The sequence below is a fragment of the Mustela nigripes genome, chromosome 10 (assembly GCF_022355385.1).
Source record: "Mustela nigripes isolate SB6536 chromosome 10, MUSNIG.SB6536, whole genome shotgun sequence".
In the NCBI taxonomy this organism is placed as follows: Eukaryota; Metazoa; Chordata; class Mammalia; order Carnivora; family Mustelidae; genus Mustela; species Mustela nigripes.
In genome coordinates this window covers 29,316,016-29,335,326 of record NC_081566.1, presented here as the reverse complement: position 1 = coordinate 29,335,326, position 19,311 = coordinate 29,316,016, and the positions used below count along the sequence as shown (strand labels likewise).

At 54.3% G+C, this 19,311-nt stretch overlaps 1 protein-coding gene across 1 annotated transcript; it reads right to left on the bottom strand.

Annotated features, from left to right (window-relative positions):
- Positions 1–15,922: 15,922 nt before the first annotated feature.
- PYCR2 (pyrroline-5-carboxylate reductase 2) lies at positions 15,923–19,162 on the bottom strand. Its single transcript, XM_059412910.1, has 7 exons — positions 18,990–19,162; positions 18,695–18,765; positions 18,059–18,238; positions 17,726–17,947; positions 17,436–17,528; positions 17,121–17,284; positions 15,923–16,629 (listed from the first exon to the last, which is right to left on the bottom strand). Exons 1-7 carry the CDS (start codon positions 19,054–19,056, stop codon positions 16,464–16,466), a joined length of 963 nt encoding a protein of 320 aa, XP_059268893.1. The 5' UTR covers positions 19,057–19,162; the 3' UTR covers positions 15,923–16,463.
- Positions 19,163–19,311: the final 149 nt, after the last annotated feature.

Sequence of the window (19,311 nt, the reverse complement as noted above, 5' to 3'; positions counted from 1 at the left end):
ATATATATATATATATATATATATATATATATATATATAATCTTAAAGGAGGCTACGGTGTCAAGAATGGCGGAGTCTGCTCAGTGCACAGTTATAAAAATGACATTATAATAACAAATTATAATGACAATGTCAAAAAGAGGTATAGGCCATGATGACCAATCAGTAGTATTTGCATGGTGGGGAATAATACAACGTGTCTCCCTGCAGAGCATATCCCGTCTCTGGGAAGGGGAAAGGACAGCCAAGGAGTAGGAGAAGGAGCCTGGCAGTCTCTCATCCTGGGAATCTGTGAGTCTTGTACTGTGTGTGTTCATTGTAAAAAGATTTAAGAAACATTGTTAACTTAATTTTCTCAAAGGAAAACAGTGTAAAAATTAGTAGCACTGTGAAAGACTCCCACTCTTGATTAAGCACCTACTGGATACCAGGAGACAGTGCCACGCACTCTGCTGATATCTTGGTTAATAAGCGGAGCCCCTTGAAAAAAAAAAAAAAAAAGTACATTGTTCCCATTTTATAGCGAGAGACTCATACTGAAGACGGTAGAGAGTTCAGTTGATTACATACAGGTAGTGAGGGACGGCACAGCTCAGGGCTCACTCACTCTTGCCAGGAAGGAGCTGGAGGAACTGAAACTTAGGGAGTCTCAGGGAGCTCATCTGGAGACCCACACGGGCCCCCAGGCCTGGGGTCCGGGAGGCTGATGAGTGCGAGGGGGCTGGGACGGCACAGGGCGTCTCTGGGGCAACCACGGCAGGGCCTGCCCCAAATAGGAAGGGGACAGGAGCCTGCCTGGAGCCCCCCAGATGCTGGGCTCTGATGCAGATGTGAAGCCACTCCGGGGCTCCAACCTCACTGACCTCAGAGTCCCCTCTGGTTCTGAGCCCAGGCCAGGTCCAGCAAGTGGCCCACCCATGGAGGCTGAGGATGACCTCTGACCCCACGTGTTGTCATGGCCTCACCTGGCAGCCTGGATTCTGCCTGGGAACAAATCCTGGCTCCCCCTCACCTGCCTATCCCAGCCCCCATCAACCTTATCCACCCAGACATCCTCAATTCCAGGCCCTGGGTCAGGCCGTACAGAGTCTCCTCATTCCCCCCTCTCCCCTGCCCCCTCCTGCTCTCCAGGACAGAGGATCTGGCTTTGGGATGACCTCCAGGCCCAATCCACAGGCTCCCACCCAGCTCCACAAGCTGTGCTTGACAAAGGGCTGTCAGCCCAGCTGTGGGCCCATCTGCCCATCAGTCTCCCAGGCCATACCAGCTTTCTTCCGGCTGATGTGGCCCAATTGTTTTATTCCCCAGCAAAACTCTTGAACCCAGTGGAATCCACATTCAGGAAAGGGCCTGTGTTTGCAGAGGGATAACAGGGCTGGGAGATCTCCCCTGCATCTGTCTTTACTGATCCCTTTGCTGGGTCTACACTCAATCAACCAGCTTGACAACAAGCACTTCACCATCTCTCTGACCCCTAGTCAGGGGACCTCTTCATGACACCCATGGCAGGACCCAGGGAAGGAACCCCCTTCTCTTTCCTCCTTGGTGGTCTCCTGTCTCTTGGCTGCAGGTGCCTCCAAGCCTACCACCCCACCAGGCCCAGAAGCATACATACATCCCAGCCCTTCTGTCCATCCATTCCCTTCCTTCTCCCACACCCTGTGGGGCCCCCACCCCGCCTCCTTCTTGACTGTCCTGCACCCTCCGGACTCAGCTCCCGGCAAGTCCCAGGGTCCTCACCCGCAAAATAAGGCTGTGACCATCTGGGACTGACCCTCCATCACTTGGTTGGGTGGTTGGGACTGCCACCTCCCCCTCCCCACTGCCTTTCCCACCCCCACAGTCCACAGAGGTCTCCAACAGACTTTAATCAGAGCTACTTGATTAATTAAATCCCTCCCCAAATCAACTCAGAACGGATCACAGACCTAAATATAAAATGTGAAACCATACGGTCGCCTGGCTGGCTCGGGCAGTAGAGCTCGAGATTCTTGATCTTGGAGTCATGAGTTCGAGCCCCAAGTTGGGGGCAGAGTTTACTTTAAAAAAATACGTAAAATAAGACAACTTTTTAAAATGCAAAACCATAAAACTCCTTGAAGATTAACAGGAGGAAATCTAGATGAACTTGGATTTGGAGGTGACTTTTAGGCAGAACACCAAAGGCAGGATCCATGAAAGAAACAATAAGCTGGACTTCATTACAATTAAAATCTGTTGTACAAAAGATACTGTCAAGAGAATGAGAAGACACGCCACACACTGGGAGAAAACATTCGGGAAGGATATATCTGATAAAGACCTGTTATCCAAAATATGCAAAGAACCTCGAAACTTCACAATAGGGAAAAAAAAAAAAAAAAAAAAAAAAAAACCCAAAGAACCCAAATAAGAAAGCAGGCAAAAGATCCAGACACCTCACCAAAGGAGAGATACAGATGGTGAATAAGCATTCAAGAACAGGCTAAAGGTCACAGGCCATCAGGGAAATGCAAAGTAACACACCTCACACCACACGCCTATGGGAACAGCCCAAAGCCGGAACACTGACACCAGCAAATGCCCACGAGGATGTGGGAGCCACGGGAACTCTCCTTCATTGCCGATGGGGATACAAACAGGGGCAGCCACTTTGAGAAATGATTTCAGAGCTTCTCACAAAACTAAACATGCTCTCATGGTATGATCCGGCCATCCTGCTCCTTGGTATTTACTCAGAGGAGCTGAGAACTTCTATCCACACAAACACCTGCCTGTGGATGTTAAGGGCAGCTTTATTCATAATTGCCAAAATCTGTAAGCTGCCAAGATGTCCTTCCCTAGGTAAATAGATTAAAACAAAACAAACCTGTGGTCCATCCACACAATGGAAGATTAACCAGCACTAAGCAGAAATGAGCTCTCGAGTCATGAAAAGACATGGAAAAATCTCAGATGCATATTACTAAGTGAAAGAAGTCTATCTGAAAAGACCACACGTCAACCCCGTGACATTCTGGAAAAGGCAAGACTACGGGGATTATAAAAAAAAAGATCAGAGGGGGCCAGGGGTGGGGGGGGGGGGGGGGGAAGGAGGGGGGGGGAGCATAGAGGATTTTTAGGGCAGTGAAAATACTCTGTATGATGTTTTAATGGTGGATACCCATCATTCCATGTCTGTCCAAACCCAGAGAGTGGAAATGATGGACTTTGGGTGACAATGATGTGTCTGTGCAGTCTCAGGCACTGTGACAAGTGCACACCACAGTGGGGTTGTTGATGGGTGTGTGTGTGTGTGTGTGTGTGTGTAAGGGAGAGGGTATATGGGGATGCCCTATACTTTCTGCTCAATTTTACTGTGAACTCAAACTTCTCCAAATAAAATAGTCTATTCTTGAAAAACAAAAAACAAAACAAAACACAAATATAAATAAAATAAAATAAAACACAAAAACCTCCAATAAATTCCTACTACACTTTGCATAAAACTTGAATATCTTACCTGAAAGCCCAGGCTGACCTGGGCCAGGGTCACCCTCCTGCCTCTGATCCTGGGGCTCCTTACTTGCTCCCTGACAGCCTGCCACATGGCTCTTCTTACGGTCCCCAAACCTGCCACACTGGTTCCACCCCAGGGCCTTTGCACTAGCTGGACCCTCTGCCTGCAAGGGGACCTGACCTTCGCAGGGTTCACTAATTCTTGTCAACCAGACATCACATCAAATGTCAAGTCCTCTGGCCCATTTATAAAATTCCTGTGTCCCTTCCTGCCCACCCCCACCCCACCCCCACCCCCCACCCCAGGCCTATCAAGATCTCTCTAATTATTCAGGTTTATCTTTCTCTTGCTGCTTAGTCCTATCTAAAACTATCTTCTTTATCTGTTTGTTTCATTGTTTGTGGACTACCTCCCCATTACGATGTAGATTATACCGGCTCAGTGACTGTCCAGCCAGTTAGTGGCTGTGTCCCTGTGCAGAGAACAAGGACCAGCTCTCATGGATACTTTATCTATTCGTTGAATGAATAAATGAATTAATGAATTGAAACAGGGGAGATTTAGCTCTGTGCAAACTTTACAAGCATCTCAGGATCTTTTTTTTTTTTTTTTAAGATTTTATTTATTTATTTGACAGAGAGAGATCACAAGTAGATGGAGAGGCAGGCAGAGAGAGAGGAGGAAGTAGGCTCCCTGCTGAGCAGAGAGCCCAATGCGGGACTCCATCCCAGGACCCTGAGATAGTGACCTGAGCGGAAGGCAGCGGCTTAACCCACTGAGCCACCCAGGTGCCTGCATCTCAGGATCTTAATGGAAAACAAGGGACATAAACTGGAGTTTCTTTCCAGCTCCAAAGCACTGGGAGGGAGAAGGGAAGGTTGGGGTTCTCCCTGGTTTGTCCACATGAGATGCTGCAGGTTCCCGCCAAGGACAGGAGAGCCTCCCCAGGACCAGGAAGTGTTGGCTCCCCAGCTGCGGCCCCCTGCTGCAGAGCCCTCGTAACACCAGGCCCCTGCAGGCAGCAAGCCCTGGTGTGGATGGTAAGTGTCTGTACTTGTCCAGGACCCCCTTCCAGCAAGAAGCTCCTGGTCCACACAGTGACCCCAGTTGGCTCTGGGCTCGGGGGCTGACTCTGCATCTGCAGGAGGACCTTACTGGGAAGCTGAGCCCCACTCCATTTCCTCTCAGGAAAATAGCTCTTCATTTCAGTGTTGGTCTCTAGGCCCAGGAGAGGCTCTGACAACCCCCCCACCCCCCCAGCACTCTCCGGGCCCTTGCACCCCCAGGGCATCTCCAAGGGACAGGGGTGAACTGTCAGAGAAGCTTAGGAGATCCCCAGCTCTCACCTCAGCCCACCCCACCGCAGAGAGCCACTGGCTGGGGCTCCAAGCGGGGGAGGGGGGAGTAGAGGGGAGCAGAGAATGCCTTCATCATTACAGTGAAAGAGGAGAGCCCAGAGGTGGGAGAGGCCCTAGAGACTGCAAGGACGCCCACGTGAGGGTCAAGTGCTGCCTGAGCTTTCCTGATCAGTCGTGCAGGGAAAGCTACAAGAGGAAGCTTGCTCTACCTCGTTCCCATGGGGAAACTGAGGCCTGCTGAGGTCACCTTACTTGCTGAGGGAGGGGTCAGACTGGAGTCAAACCTCTGGGTCATACCCCACTCCCTCCACGTAGCCAGCTCCAGGCCGCAGGGCTCACTGCATGCACCCCTGCAGGCTCAGGGGGCTTTCCTTTGGGAGAACAAAAATCCAGTTACGAAACTGACTATTTCTGGCTCAGCCTGGGAGGCTCTGCTGCTCAGCTCTGCAATTAAGAATGGAGTGACACGGAAAGTGAGGGAGGGAAGGGTCCCCAGGGCTCTGGAACAAGCCTCTCATTTCCCGCAGGGGGCTTCAGCATCCTGCCCCGGGCCCCAGCAAGGGGATGGAGGCTGAGGGGGAGGTCAGAGGCCCCACCTCAGATCAAAGCACCAGGCTGCCCAGCTCAGGAGGGAGCACCCCCAGTGCCTTCAGATAGCGGACAGCGGTTGGCCCGATGTCGGCCTGAGCACCAGCCAAGAGAGCCTGCACAGGGCACAGGCAGGCCCAGCGTGCAGCCCAGGAACCTCTCTGGACAATGAGGGATTTGACCTGCACGGTCTTCCAGCAACTCTGATTCTAGACCAAGGAATCATCTAGGACGTGTCCCTGTTTTGTTTGGAGGAGTCTGTTTCTACAGTTGGGGATTTCCAGGGGATGTGTTAAGTTGGTGTTAGCAGCAACTGAGTAAAACAGAAGCATGCTCTGGGGTGTGTGTGTTGTGTGTGTGTGTGTGTGTGTGTATGTGAGGGTGTGTAAGAGTGCAATCAATCCCTTCTCTGCCCACAAGTCAAGCAAGTTCCCCACTGAGCCCTGAGGGAAAGGAGCAGGCCCTCAGGGATCCCAGGAAATGTTTTTGTCTGGGTGTTAGCAGAAGGCTGGGTCCTCGTGCTGGGTCCCCCTGAGGGCCCCAGAATAACAAGGCCTGGCCTGTTCCCATGGTGTCCAGAGGGGAGCAGCTCCCCGTAGATTCCAGAATGGGCAGCCTGGGGAAGACCAGGAACAGAGCTGGAAACATCACAGCCCAGACCAGCAACAACCAGAGGAGCCCTCCATGGCTGCGCTGTAGTCTGGAGCGGGTCTGACAGGTGACTTTCGCGATGGAGGCGGCCACTGCAGCCGTGTCCTTCCCTCCCGAGTGGCTGTCCATGCCTCCAAGGTCTGGGATCTTGAGCTCGGCCTCATGCACCCAGCTCACCCGGGGCCTGCTCACTTGCCAGCCTAGGGGCTTCTGGTCCACCCACGTCCTCCCAGGTCCAGTTGCCCCTGCCAGGACGGCCCCTTCTGTTGCTCTCTGGTCTTTCTCTGCCCCAGCTTGTGAAGGGCTGTGTTGTGTCCCCCACCCCACCCCATTCCCACGCTGCCGCTCTAACCCTCAGCGCCGGAGAATGTGAGTGTCCTTGGAGATACGGCCTGTGAAGAGGTAAGTGAGGTACAGTGAGGGGCTGTCGGTGGCCCTAATAGAATGGCTGTCCTTACAAGGTGAGGAGGTCAGAATGCAGACAGGGCAACCCGTGAGCACAGCAGGAGCGAGGCCTCTGGAGACGCCAGACAAGCCCGTCCCGTCCCTGCATCTCAGACTCCCAGCCTCCAGATCGGGGCGGGGGGGAGGGAGTGGGGGGGTGTGGGAATGGCACTAGATCTTCGGCCTGGCCAAGGTATTTTCGTGGACAGCCCAAGGAGGCAAGAACGCTGAGCTTCCCATGCCAATGCGCATGCGCACCAGCCCTACCCCCACCCCGTGCCCCCCACCTCGCCCTACCCCGATCCCAGCTCTAGTTAGGTGCCAGATTGCACCTCCACACCGCGCCAGGCTCCGTCCCTGCCTGCTCCCCGAGGGGTGGGGCTCCCCTCGGCAGAGCCTGGTGCACACAGTCTAGCTCTGCGTCCGCGAGCACACTGCGAGCCTCGTTCTCCTCGTTCTCCCTGCCTGGGAGGACCGGGGCAGGTTGGGTGCCAGGCCTGACCCTGGACTTGACCTGTACTTGGTGCTCTACGGTATCTGGCAGCTCAGTGAAGGGGTCCCTGAGCTGGAAGCCTCGGCCTGCTTCCCCCTCAGCCCCCCAGCTCCTGTCCTCATCCAGGGATCTGCCGCCACTTCACTAGCCTGACCACGTCCTCCGAGCACCAGCGCCCCACCAAGCCAGAGTGCTTTACTGAGTACATGGGGTGAACTCTGTGTGTGCTGGGGCGGGAGTAGCAAGGGTGGGCAGGTTATCTGCACATTATTTAAACAAATTCAATTTTAGACCATCAGTTAAAACATAGGGAGTGTGGGGTCGGGAAGGGGACCTGAAGCCTTGAGACTCACAGCTCCTCAGCCACCTCTCCCACCTCTTACCTGGGTGCCCAAGAGTCTCAAGGCTTACAGAGTTTCTTTTTTAAAAAAATAAGTTTATTTATTTATTTATTACAGATTTTACTTATTTATTTGAAAGAGCACAAGCAGGGAGAGCAGCAGAAGGGGAGGGAGAAGCAGATCCCAAGACCCTGAGATCATGCATGACCTGAGCCCAAGGCAGACGCTTCACCCACTGAGCCCCCAGGTGTCCCTCCCCTTATCTTTCAAGACCGATCTGGTCACTCCTTGCCCAGACATTCCCTGGAGTCCCCTGTCTGCCCCCAGCACTCTTCCCCACCTCTGCACAGCCCATCCACCCTGTAGGATGGTCTCTTCTCTATCACTCTTCCCCACCAGGTCAGGAAGCCCCTTAGGGGAGGAAGAGATGGGTCTAGTTATAGCTGCTGCTCTGGCCTGGTACACAGTGGTGCAGACTGAGTCCACTGAAGCAGATGCTGTTTCTGACAGCTTTCCCTCCCCCACTTCCTCTCCCGCCACCCAGAGAGGGCTTGGTGGCAGCAAGGCCAGCTTCTGGCTCTGCCCTGCCTGTCCCCTGCCCCCCACGAGGTCTCTGGGGCTGCTCTTCAGCTGGTCCGTGTTCACCAGGGCTGCCCTGGACATCTCAGGATACTGACACCATCACATCAGGGGGCTTGGTGATTGAATGTTCTGTATTTCGTGTGCCCGCAAATGAGCCAAAATAAATACATATCAACTGGTAACCTCAGGTCTTCACCTCCTTTCCTCTGTATCTCCCCAGGGGCTCATGTTGGCTGCGGGCCACAGTCAGCCTGACTCGGTCAAATCTGTGGGGCTCACAGGGCGGTGCCTGGCAGGGGCCCCCCTTCCTCCTGAGGGTCGGAACCTCTAATCCTGAGGTTTGGGTGGGAGATGAGGACTTGCCACATTCAGAGAGGGGAAAGGGCAAGGAGAAGGTCTTTCCAGGGGAGGACATGAAATGAGCAAAACCAGGGTGGGGGTATGTCCAGATGGGGGAAGGTCTGGGGTCTGGACAGAAGAGCATCTTGGAGGGTAGAGGGGAGTAAGATTGGAAACAGAACTCAGCAACACCAGTTTGATCTCTATTGCCCTGAATTTTAAAAGGCAGGCGTTTGGGATGTGTGGCTGGCTCAGTTGGTGAAGCATGGGACTTTTGATTCCAGGGGTGTGAGTTCGAGTCCCATGTTGGGTGTAGAAATTATGTTAAAAACAACAACAGGGCACCTGGGTGGCTTGGTGGGTTAAAGCCCCTGCCTTTGGCTCAGATCATGATCCCGGGGTCCTGGGATTGAGCCCCACATCAGGCTATCTGCTCTGCAGGGAGCCTGCTTCCCGCCCCCATCTCTGCCTGCCTCTCTGCCTACTTGTGATCTTTGTCAAATAAATAAATAAAATCTTAAAAACAACAACAAAAACGAGGCAGGCTATCACTTGGTTTGAGAAGCAAGTCCAGAGCTGGTTGTGCCTGGGGAACAGGGGCCGTGGACCAGCACCCCCCCAACACCCTCCCCACCGCCTTCTGCTCACAACCACAGCCAGACCCTGGGAAGTTCCTAGGTAAGCAAGCCCCCTGAGGTCGTTGAGGGATGTGATTCTCCAGGCCTCCTGAGCTGGATGACCCCGGACAAGCCCGGACACAGGGCTACTCAGAGTTGCAACCAGGGATGGGGGCAGCTAAGAGGTCACCTGCCTTTCTACTGGGGGCAGGGACGCTGAGGGGCAGGGGCAGAGGTGCATGGAGGAGGAAGATTCGAGCACTTCCCCCGCAACAGTCGCTAAGCTGCTTTGTCATGGGAATACATGAAATCAGGTACCACAGCTGGGTCTGGGCACTGGGCTGGATCTCCTGTCCCTGCTGGGGCTTCTCCCAGTGTAGGTCGGGGTGGGGTGGGGATGGGGGGTGGGGGGGGTGCAGGCCGGGGTGTCAGCGGTTGGTGCCTGGTGCCCTCTAGTGGCGCAGCTGGGCAGTGGGGGACCGAGCCTGGAACCTGCCCCTTTGTCAGGGGCATTTAAGCAGGGCCACCTGCTGTCCCTGAGCACCTGCCAGTGAGACAGTGAGGGAAGAGGAGAGGACTTGGAACCTGAAGGCTGGGATTTTAGCCCCACCTGCCTTCGATGAGTGCCTCAGGTTCTTCATATGTGCGATGGGGGGTGCCCACGCCCTCCCCACTCGCACCCCAGGACCCTGGAGAGACTCCAGTGGGATTGATGGACGACAGCACCTTGTCAGTTCTAAAGCATTACTAAAGAGCAAAGCATTGTGCTCAGAGGAAAATAAGGGAGAGTGCAGATCCAGGGAACCAAGGACCAATGAAAGGCTGGCTTGGGGGAAGGAGCTGGGGGCAGAGGAGCCAAGCAGGGAAGCAGGCATCCCCAGCAGAGGTGGGGGTGGGTGTCTGGGCTCAGCGGAGACCCAAACATCCATGTACAGCAAAGGGAGCCTTTTGGGGACATTCAGGCAATGGGGCTGGAAACGGAAGTGGATAAATACTCATTTCTTGTTCATTTCTCATAATCCCAAAGGCGGGTAGGTCCATACTACCCAAACCAATCTACAGGTTCAAGGCTATCCCTGTCAAAAACCCAGTGGCATTTTTCACAGAAGCACAACGACCCTGAAGGGCCAAAGCCATCTTGGGAAAGACGAGCAAAGCTGGATATAGTCAGACTATAAACTATACCACAGAGTCAGGGGAACACAGCATGGTGTTAGCATAAGAACAGACACACTGGTGACGGGACCCGAACAGAGAGCCCAAAAATAAAGCCACAGACACATGGCCAATTAATTCACGACCAAGGCTGGGCAAGAATATACAATGGAGAAAAGAGTCTCTTCAATAAATTGTAGGAAAACTGGACAGCCACATGCAAGAGAATGACACTGGACCGCTTTCTAACACCATACACAGAAGCTAACTCAAAATGGATTGAAGACGTGAAGGTAAGACCTAAAACCATAAAACTCCCAGAAGAAAGAACATAGATGGTGAACTTCCAGGTGTTGATCTTAGTGATGATTTTCTTGAATTGGATACTAAAAGCCAAAGCAACAACAGCCAAAATTAACAAACCAGACTACGTCAAGCTAAAGAGCTTCTGCACGGCATGGGATACCATCCACGGAGTAAAGGCGACCTACCAAATGGGGGAAAATATTCACCAATCATATATCTGATTAGAGGAGAGGTCATATCCCAAATACATAAACTCACACAACTCAACAACAACAATAGCAAAAAAATGTTTGGTTAGAAAATGGGCAGAAGGTGTCAACAGACATTTTCCCAAAGAAGATATACAGATGGTCACCAGGTGCATGAAATCAGGCTCAGCGTCACTCATCACCAAGGAAATGCAAATCCAAACCACAGTGAGATGTCGCCTTGCACCTGTCAGAATGGCTAGACTCAAAAAGCCAAGACAGGTGTGCCTGGGTGTCTCAGTGTGTTAAAGCCGCTGCCTTCAGCTCAGGTCATGATCCCAGGGTCCTGGAATCAAGCCCCACATCAGGCTCTCTGCTCAGCAGGGCGCCTGCTTCCTCCTCTCTCTCTGCCTGCCTCTCTGCCTACTTCTCTGCCTACTTGTAATCTCTGTCTGTCAAATAAATAAAATCTTTAAAAAAAAAAAAAAGCCAACACAACAGGGGTTGGCAAGGAGGCGGAGAAAGGGGAGCCCTCGTGCACAGTTGGTGGGCGTGCAAGCGGGTGTGTCCACTCCGGAAAATAGGATGGAGGTTCCATGAGAAATGGAAAACAGAGCTACCTTGTAATCCAGCCCCTGCTGGGTATTTATCTTTTTTTTTTTTTTTAAGATTTTTATTTATTTATTTGACAGACAGAGATCACAAGCAGGCAGAGAAGGAGGCAGAGAAAGAGGTAGGGAAGCAGGCTCCCTGCTGAGCAGAGAGCCGGGGCTCGATCCCAGGACCCTGGGATCATGACCTGAGCTGAAGGCAGAGGCTTTAACCCACTGAGCCACCCAGGCGCCCCGCTGGGTATTTATCTTAAGAAAACCAAACCCCTCACTCAGAACGGTATGTGCACGCCCATGTTCACTGCAGCGTTATTTACAGTAGCCGAGTCTCCAAAATGAGAATCCACTCATTGACAGACAAATGGATAAAGAAGATGTGGGATAAATATAATGGAACACTACTCAGCTAAAAAAGAAGGAAATCTTGCCATCGTGGATGGACTTCAAGGGTGTTATCCTAAGTGAAGTAAGTCATACATAGAAACACAAATACCAGACGATTTCTCTTATCTGTGAGCAACAAGCGAGATCATAGACAGACTAGATTGGTGGGGGTGGGGGTGGAAGAAATGGGTGAACTTTTTCTTCAGTTTAAATGAATTGAATAACTTATATATTTTAAAGATTTATTTATTCATTTTAGAGAGAGATGGAGAGAGTGCATGGGTTAGAGGGGCAGAGAGAGAGGGAGAGAGAATCCCAAGACGCCTCTGCACTGAGCTCGGAGCCTGACGAAGGGCTCGATCCCAGGACCCCGAGATCACGACCTGAACTGAAGGCAGATGCCTCACCGACTGAGCCTCACAGGTGCCCCCAGCCCATCATGATTCTTAAAGAGGAAAGGAGATCATGGATCTTGCAGACGTATTCCTGGGCCCAGCACATAGTCGCTTCAGACCGTGTGCAAGGTTTAGGTTGCAGAGGAGGAACTGTGGACAAGGAGTCTCAGCACAGCACCAGGGGCTGCGGAAACAGTGGAGACCACGTCCCGCAGAGCTGTCACCTGCTGAAGGCCTGGCAGGCTGCACTTCACCTACTGTGGTCACCATCCCAGAGAAGGATGGGCAATTAGTGCTGTTTTTCTGTTTTAAGGACACACTAATCAACTGAAATCAAAACAGACTAATGACTTGCCTGAGGTCACCTGACCAGTGAGCACCAGAACCCAGGTCTTTGCCTTCTGCATAGCCAAAATTTACTAAGATGGCAGAAAGGAAACAATGTTTGCCATGATTCCACTGACAAGATCCTACATATGAAAATCCAGTGGAAAATGCACATACCTTAAAACTCAGGGGGGACCCATAAGCGAGAGGCCCATACACACCCACCTAAGATGACTTTGTCACGCCAGAGTCCAATTTCTCAGGTTTTCCGGGGCACCCACCCTTGAAGCACCCCAATGCATGGGAAAGTCTCTGATGTCCAACCACACCTCTCTCCAGCCCACCAAGTGCATTTCTGGTCAGCAGTGCGCTCAAGGGGGTGAAGACATTTATCCATGTGAGAAATGCTCTAAACTGCTAAAATGCTAAACTGCTCAGAAATTGATTTCCACCCCAATCCTATATATATATTTTTAAGATTGATTGATTGATTTAGAGAGCACGAGTTGGGGGGGCGGCAGAGGGAGCAAGAATCTCCAGCAGAATCCACACTGAGCACGGAACCCCACCCAGGGTTCAATCTCATGACCCTCAGACCACAATACAAGCTGAAACCAAGAGTTAGATGTTTAACTGACAGAGCAGCCCAGGCGCCCAAATTGAGAACTGCTTTGAAGTCGGTTTCCATCCTAATCCCTCTTTACCTAGATGTTCCTGACGTGCTTCCCTCCTACCTGAAGGAGCCCCACGCTATAGGAAAGGCTCTGGTGCCAAAAGGGAGGCACCCCCTCCGTAGGAGAAGCCGCCAGACAGAGTGGCCCCAACAGAAATTCACTAAGTGTTCCGCACACCCCAGCCAGCTGAGCACAAGCCCGGCGTTCTAGTAGTGCTTGGGAAACACTGCTGGTCAAACCCAAGCACGTGGGAACCTACCAACGGTGAAATACCAGGTCCAAAGCCAGGCTAGCAGGTGCACAGGGCCTCTATGCCCAACAAACCAGAGGCCTCCTGAGTTGTGGCAAGAAAGAGCCCAGCCCTCCACATAAGCAGAAGAGCTGTCACGCATTCCTTCATTCATCCGTGCCTGCCTGCATTTATTCCACTGTGTTTCCTGAGTGTGAAGCCCCAGGACCACGGGTGTGGTCTACAGCCCCAGCCTTCCCCTGTCCCCAGGCGGCACCCCAGCTGCTGGGGGAAGACAGACAGAAAAACAGATGATTAGCCCATTCTGGAGGCTAGCAGCACAGAAGGTGGGTGTAAGTGGAGATAAGACACAGAGGACCTATCTGTCTACTTTGGCAGAGGAAGCCGCTCTCATGGCCAGAGCAGGGCGCACAGGACACACCCCAGCCCTGGCGGGCCCCCTGGGGCAATGTGTCCTGCTGGGGCACTGCATGGCCCAGGCAGCCTGGCAGCCCCCTTAAAAGTTGGCAAAATATATTTGGTGATAAGTGATTCCTAAGTCAGGGCAGTGGGAAACATTTCTAATGAAATGTCTTTGTCCTGTCCCGGCCTTCCTGCCATCCCCGCCCCGAGTACCTCTCTCATCGGTGTTTTGTGCACCCTTCTGGAGCTTCTTCATCCAATGTCATAGACCCCTGTCTTTCATGAAGATAGTGTGCCCTCCTCACTGGCTCAGACCTTGAAAAGAAGGGCGTTCTGTTTTCTCAATGCTCCGGATTCCACAGACTCACCATACATATTGCTGTCTATGTTCAGGTTTGTTGGTAAAAGAGAAGAACAGGTCAAGATTTGAAGTGATTTGATTAGACAGCAGAGAGGCCTGTCTATACCCGCTGGACCAGTGAAGGAAGCACAGTCAGGGTCTCCAGGGTCCCTCTGAAAGCCAGGGAGCGTGCTGCCTAGTAACAGTCACACACACAGGGCCTGCCAGGGGAAGCAGGGAATAGTGCAAACATTTTTTAGTCTTTTTTTTTAAGATTTATTTATTTGGGGGTGCATAGGAAGAGGAAGAGTGAGAGAGAATCTCACGCAGGCTCCATGCCCAGCACGGGGCTGGATTTCCCAACCCTGAGATCATGACCCAAGCTGCAACCAAGAGTCGGATATTTAACGGACTGAGCGCCCCCCAGGTGCCCCCATTTTTTAATCCTTTCACTATGGAGGGGGGCTGAATATTGCCAGCAACGACCTAAAGTAAAAGAAAGAAAATCAAGTGAGAACCAGCTCAGCTCCGCTTCCCAGGGTAACTATTGGTAACCGTTGGGGCCGAGGTTGGTGCCCCATTTTATGGGACAGCGATATCGGGGTAGCAGCTAAGGCAGTCCTAGGGGTCCTAAGAGAAGCCAGCTGTGACGTGGGGATGGAGGCCCACTCTAGGCCCGGTGCTCCAAGAGTCCTGGTGGGCTGGGGATATGGGCACAGGGCAGGGCGCTGGTTACACCCTCCCTTCCTCTCACTCCCTCAGCCCTCTCTGCCCTGTTATCTACAGGTCCTGTGTCCATGTCTGTCCTCGGCCTCTGTGCAGCTCTGAGCAAGGAGAGTCTTGATGACTTGGCAGAAGGAGTGTTCTGCACGTACTTAACGGAGAGGCTGCACTGGCCTCGAATGCCAGCTCTTGATTCTGAAAGGGTTGCAGCCAGCAATCAGGTGTCCTCTAGGAGGCTCAGGCCACAGGCTTTCTACCTGGCCAGGGCCTGATACTCGGGGGCCCCCTTGACCTTACAGGAAGTCCCTGGCCCCTGGTTCTGACCGCCTGCATCCCGGTCCCAGCCCCAGGAACCTCCTCCTCTGCCCCTGGTGAGAAGATGGGCAACCCAAGAGGATAAGGCAGCTGCACAGAGAGGAGGAAGCCACCAGCTTTGTTGTTGGCCATGCACCTGCCAGGCTTTGGATCCAGACAGACTGCCCTCTGAGCACTCCTCCCCTCACTTGGTCGAAGATGCTGAGGCCTGGAGGGGAGAAGCAGCTTAGCGCATTGAGCTGCTGCTCACAAGTGGGGCCAAAGTGCCTCCGGCTTGCCCCCAGGAACTCGCTGCCTGTGGCGTTGCCATCAGCCTCATCTCTGCGTTTAAATCTGAGTCTTGGCCACTTTTTTCCCCACAATTTGCTAGTGGATTTATTTTTTTAATAGCTTAATTCCAGCCAGTTAATAGATGGCATTAGTTTCAGGAATACAATATGGTCACTAAGCACTTCCAGACGTCGTCCTGTACTCATCCCAAGAGTGCTAGTTTCTGCCACTTTCAGCTTGGGAACGTTGAAGAAGTTACTGAATCTGGTCTCTAGATTTCACCTCCTATATATAGGAGATCCCCCTCCACCAGAAGGTTCCGGTGGGTTTGCAGCAAGACCTTATGGAATGGCTCGACAGAACATCTAGAACATGGCGGACCCCTCAAGCAAGTGGTGCTCATCCTTCCCCTACTAGCAGCAGTGGCAGCCTGGGCTCCCCGACTCCAAACCTGGGAGCCTGTGGGCGAGGCTCATCCCTGTGGGGCCAGTGACAAGTTCAGCCCCACGCAAAGCTATTGTAAAGCCCCTATCACATGGCAGGCTCTGCTCGCCCTATATAGGAAATCTAAGGATTGAAGAACTGGGCAGAGTAAGGCGAAGCTCAAGGGACTCTTGATCTCGGGGTTGTGGGTTGAAGCCCCACACTTCGAACAGAGCTTACTTTGAAAAGAAACAAAAAAAAAGCAGGGTAATAAAAAATAAAACTTTTATTGAAGGAGCTAAACTTAACAGTGCTGAGTAACTTTTCCAAGAGGACACCTAGGAAAGTAAGAGTTAAACAGAAGCATGATCTAATTTCGTGCTTTTCTGATTAAGTGTAACAATTCTAAGTTGCCCACTTCTTTTGCATTTATAATCCAGAGAGAAAAGTCCTTGACACGTTTCGTACCTTCGTACCTCTCTCCGCCCTCACCCGGCGTGAAGCGGACCCTGGCTCGAGCTCCGGATGGAGGACCCCAGCTGAAGATCTCCAGACCTTGCAGCCAGCGGGGCTCTGACTGGAGTCGCAGCCTCTCTCTCCCGCAAAAGGTGCGCAGGCCTGCCTCCGGCCGCCACCGTCACCCACCCTGGGAGCATCTTCTGAGGTGGACAAGACGGGAAACTAGCGCAGCCGGGTCTGAACAGATTTAAGGAGGTTTTACCATAAGGACCTGAAAACTGCCGGACCTGCCCTCCCACTGAAGGGTCCTCCTCTGGGCTCTGGTTCCAGGAGGGAGGGCAGAGGCCACCTCACTCCTTCTTGCCCCCGGGGGCCGGGCTTCTTGTCAGCAGCTTCCCCGGGCTGGAATGGGTCAGTGTGGACACTGTGGGGGATTCCAGCTTCACTCTGTCCAGGAGGGTCTTCTTGAGGGCAGCAGGGGAGACCTTTTCTTGGTCAGCCATGGACTGCAGCTCTCTGCCAACAAAGCCCGCCAGGGGTTGAAGGACAAGCCAGAGCTCTACATGGCTTCCTCATGCATGTAACCCCCAAGTCTCGAGGACTGGACACCACCCAAAATCAGAACCCCAAATCAAACACGCCCCCCGAGCTATGTGTGAGTGACCACACATGTGTAGCTCCATATGCTATCGGTGATCACAAGGACACACAGTATGGACAGAACAGTTGGCGGGTCTCGAGTCACACACTTGTGCAGCCGCACCTCCACTATGCATCAGCGGCCTGGAAATCCTCTCTAGGCCATAACCTCCTCTTCTGTAAATGCAAGTTCCCTGCCCCCACAGGAACTGTGATAAGTGTTAAACAGAAAGGCCTGCAAAACCCTCAGTGAGACAGAATCCAATAATCCCTGCTTATGGACAGAGTCCAACACTGCTGAGGGACCAGAGACGGCAGACTCCACGGGACGGGGCCCAGACCGGGGGCACAGAGGGGGAGAGACTCACCGTGTGCGGATGCAGGAGGCCTCCACGGCATTGATGAGCAGGGAGCGGAAGCCACCACTCTCTAGGAAGTGCAGGGCATGGATGGTGGCCCCCCCAGGGGAACAGACGTTGTCCTTGAGCTGACCTGGGTGCTGCTCCGAGTCCAGCAGCATCTTGGCGGCCCCCTGCGGGAAACAGGAAGGATGAGAGAAAACAGCTTGGGCACCTTAGGACAGGCTTCTCCACAACCCCCTGCCCTTCCCCAGCCACTATCCAGCTCAGGGACCTTCCCCATCCCACACCCCAGTCTGGAACAAGCAGGCTGAGCATACTGACCAGCAAGGCCTGCGCCCCCAGGCGCACCGCCAGGCGCCGAGGCAGGCCCATCTTCACCCCACCATCAGCCAACGCGTCCAGAGCCATGAATGCCTGTGGAGACATTCACTGAGTCCTGGGGCAGCAGACACTCAGGGCCGCTCCCTGCAGTCTGCTGTCCCCAACAACAAGAACTAGCTCCAGAGGCTGGCCTCCTCCATCAGCTAGCTTCACCCCAGCGTGAGCAACACCCATAGCCCCAATCTGCCTGCCAGCCCATCCCACTGCCCTAGGTCCCCGCAGGGTCTCACATAGGCAGGCCCACTGCCACTGAGCCCCGTGACGGCGTCAATGAGGTCCTCTTCCACCTCCGTGCAGAAGCCCACGCTGCTCATGAGCTGCTCCAGGAGCTGCCCATCCTCCACCAGGGCGTGGGTGCCTGTGGCGTACACTGTGGCGCCTTCCCGCACCACCACCGGTGTGTTGGTCATGCAGCGAATCACTTTGGGGGCCGGCTGGAAGGCCATCAGCTTCTGGGATGAGGAGAAGACCCAAGTGAGTCACCAGGGCTTGCCATCCACCCGCACCCCCCAACCCCCAAACAAGCACCACCTCACAGGGGCAACCCGGGCTGAGATGGGCACCTTTTCCACAGAGCTTATGGTCACTCCAGCAGCACAGGACACCACGATGTGCCTGGCCTGGACGTCCGCCCCGATCTCGTCCAGGATGAAGGGGATAATGTGCGGCTTCACAGCGAGGAACAGGACGTCACTGTGCCTCACCGTCTCCTTGTTGCTTCTGGTCAGGTTCACACCCATCTTCTGCGGGAGGAGACTGCCCAGCTCACAGAGCCGGGCAGCCTCACTTGGCCCAGGCCACCCTCCACCCCAGGAGCAGATGCACTCTGCCAGGGGCAGCCTGGAATTCCCTGCCCTGTCCCTGCAGAGTCTGCACCTACGCCCTCTATGGACCACCGTGGCACGAAGTCTTCCCCAGTTGCTACTGGACAAGTGAGCTAGGTGCTGGGCAGGCACAAGCTTCCCCAAGGCAAGCAGGACGTGGCTGTCTCCCCTCCCCCCTCCCCAGTCCTGGGCCCCCGAGCACCCCTCTGCCGGGTAAGTTCCCCTGGCTGTAAACTGGTGAGATGGGAGGCCCAGGAGGGTCGGCCCAGAGGGCAGGGACGCTTCTGGGCGGAGGTCGGCCCGGGCCGGCGATCGGCACGGTTCGGCTCACCTCGGAGCCCCCACCTTGCTCCCCACGCCCCTGCGCCGCCCTACCCTGAGCGCGGACACCGTGGGCAGGTCCATTTCCGGAGAGCTGGCTATGATCTTGTGAGCGGACAAGATGCCTGCGGAAGACAAGGCTCGTCAGCCCGGCACCGCGGCCCCCCGGCTCCCGCGCTGTCCTCGGGAGGGAGGGCGGACCCACACCGATGCCCCACGCGGGCTCGCGGCCCCCGCTGCTCCATGAGCCCAGTCCCGCCCACCAGACGCTCAGCAGTTCAGGCTCGAGGGGCGGGAGGGCGTCCCCGGACCCTGCTGCGGCCCGCCCCGCACGCCCCCGCACGCCCACCTGCGGCCGTGAAGCCCCGCGCCAGGGCACAGGCCAACTGGCCGGCGCCGATGAAGCCCACGCTCATGGCGGCAGGAACCTGCCCGGCAGCCGAGCAGGACACACAAGGCCCGGCTGAGACACGTCCCAGTGAGCCGCACGCCCCGGAAGCCAGACCCAGGGAGCTGCCGGCAGCTTCCGGCCCGGCTCCCGGAACCCCTCCCCACTGCCTGCCTGGCGGGTGGTGCCGCGGGGCCTCAGGGGGGCCCCGCCCCACCCCGCCGGGAAGACCAATCCACGGCAGGGAGCCCGGGCGGACCAATCTGTGGTCGCGAGCTCTGGA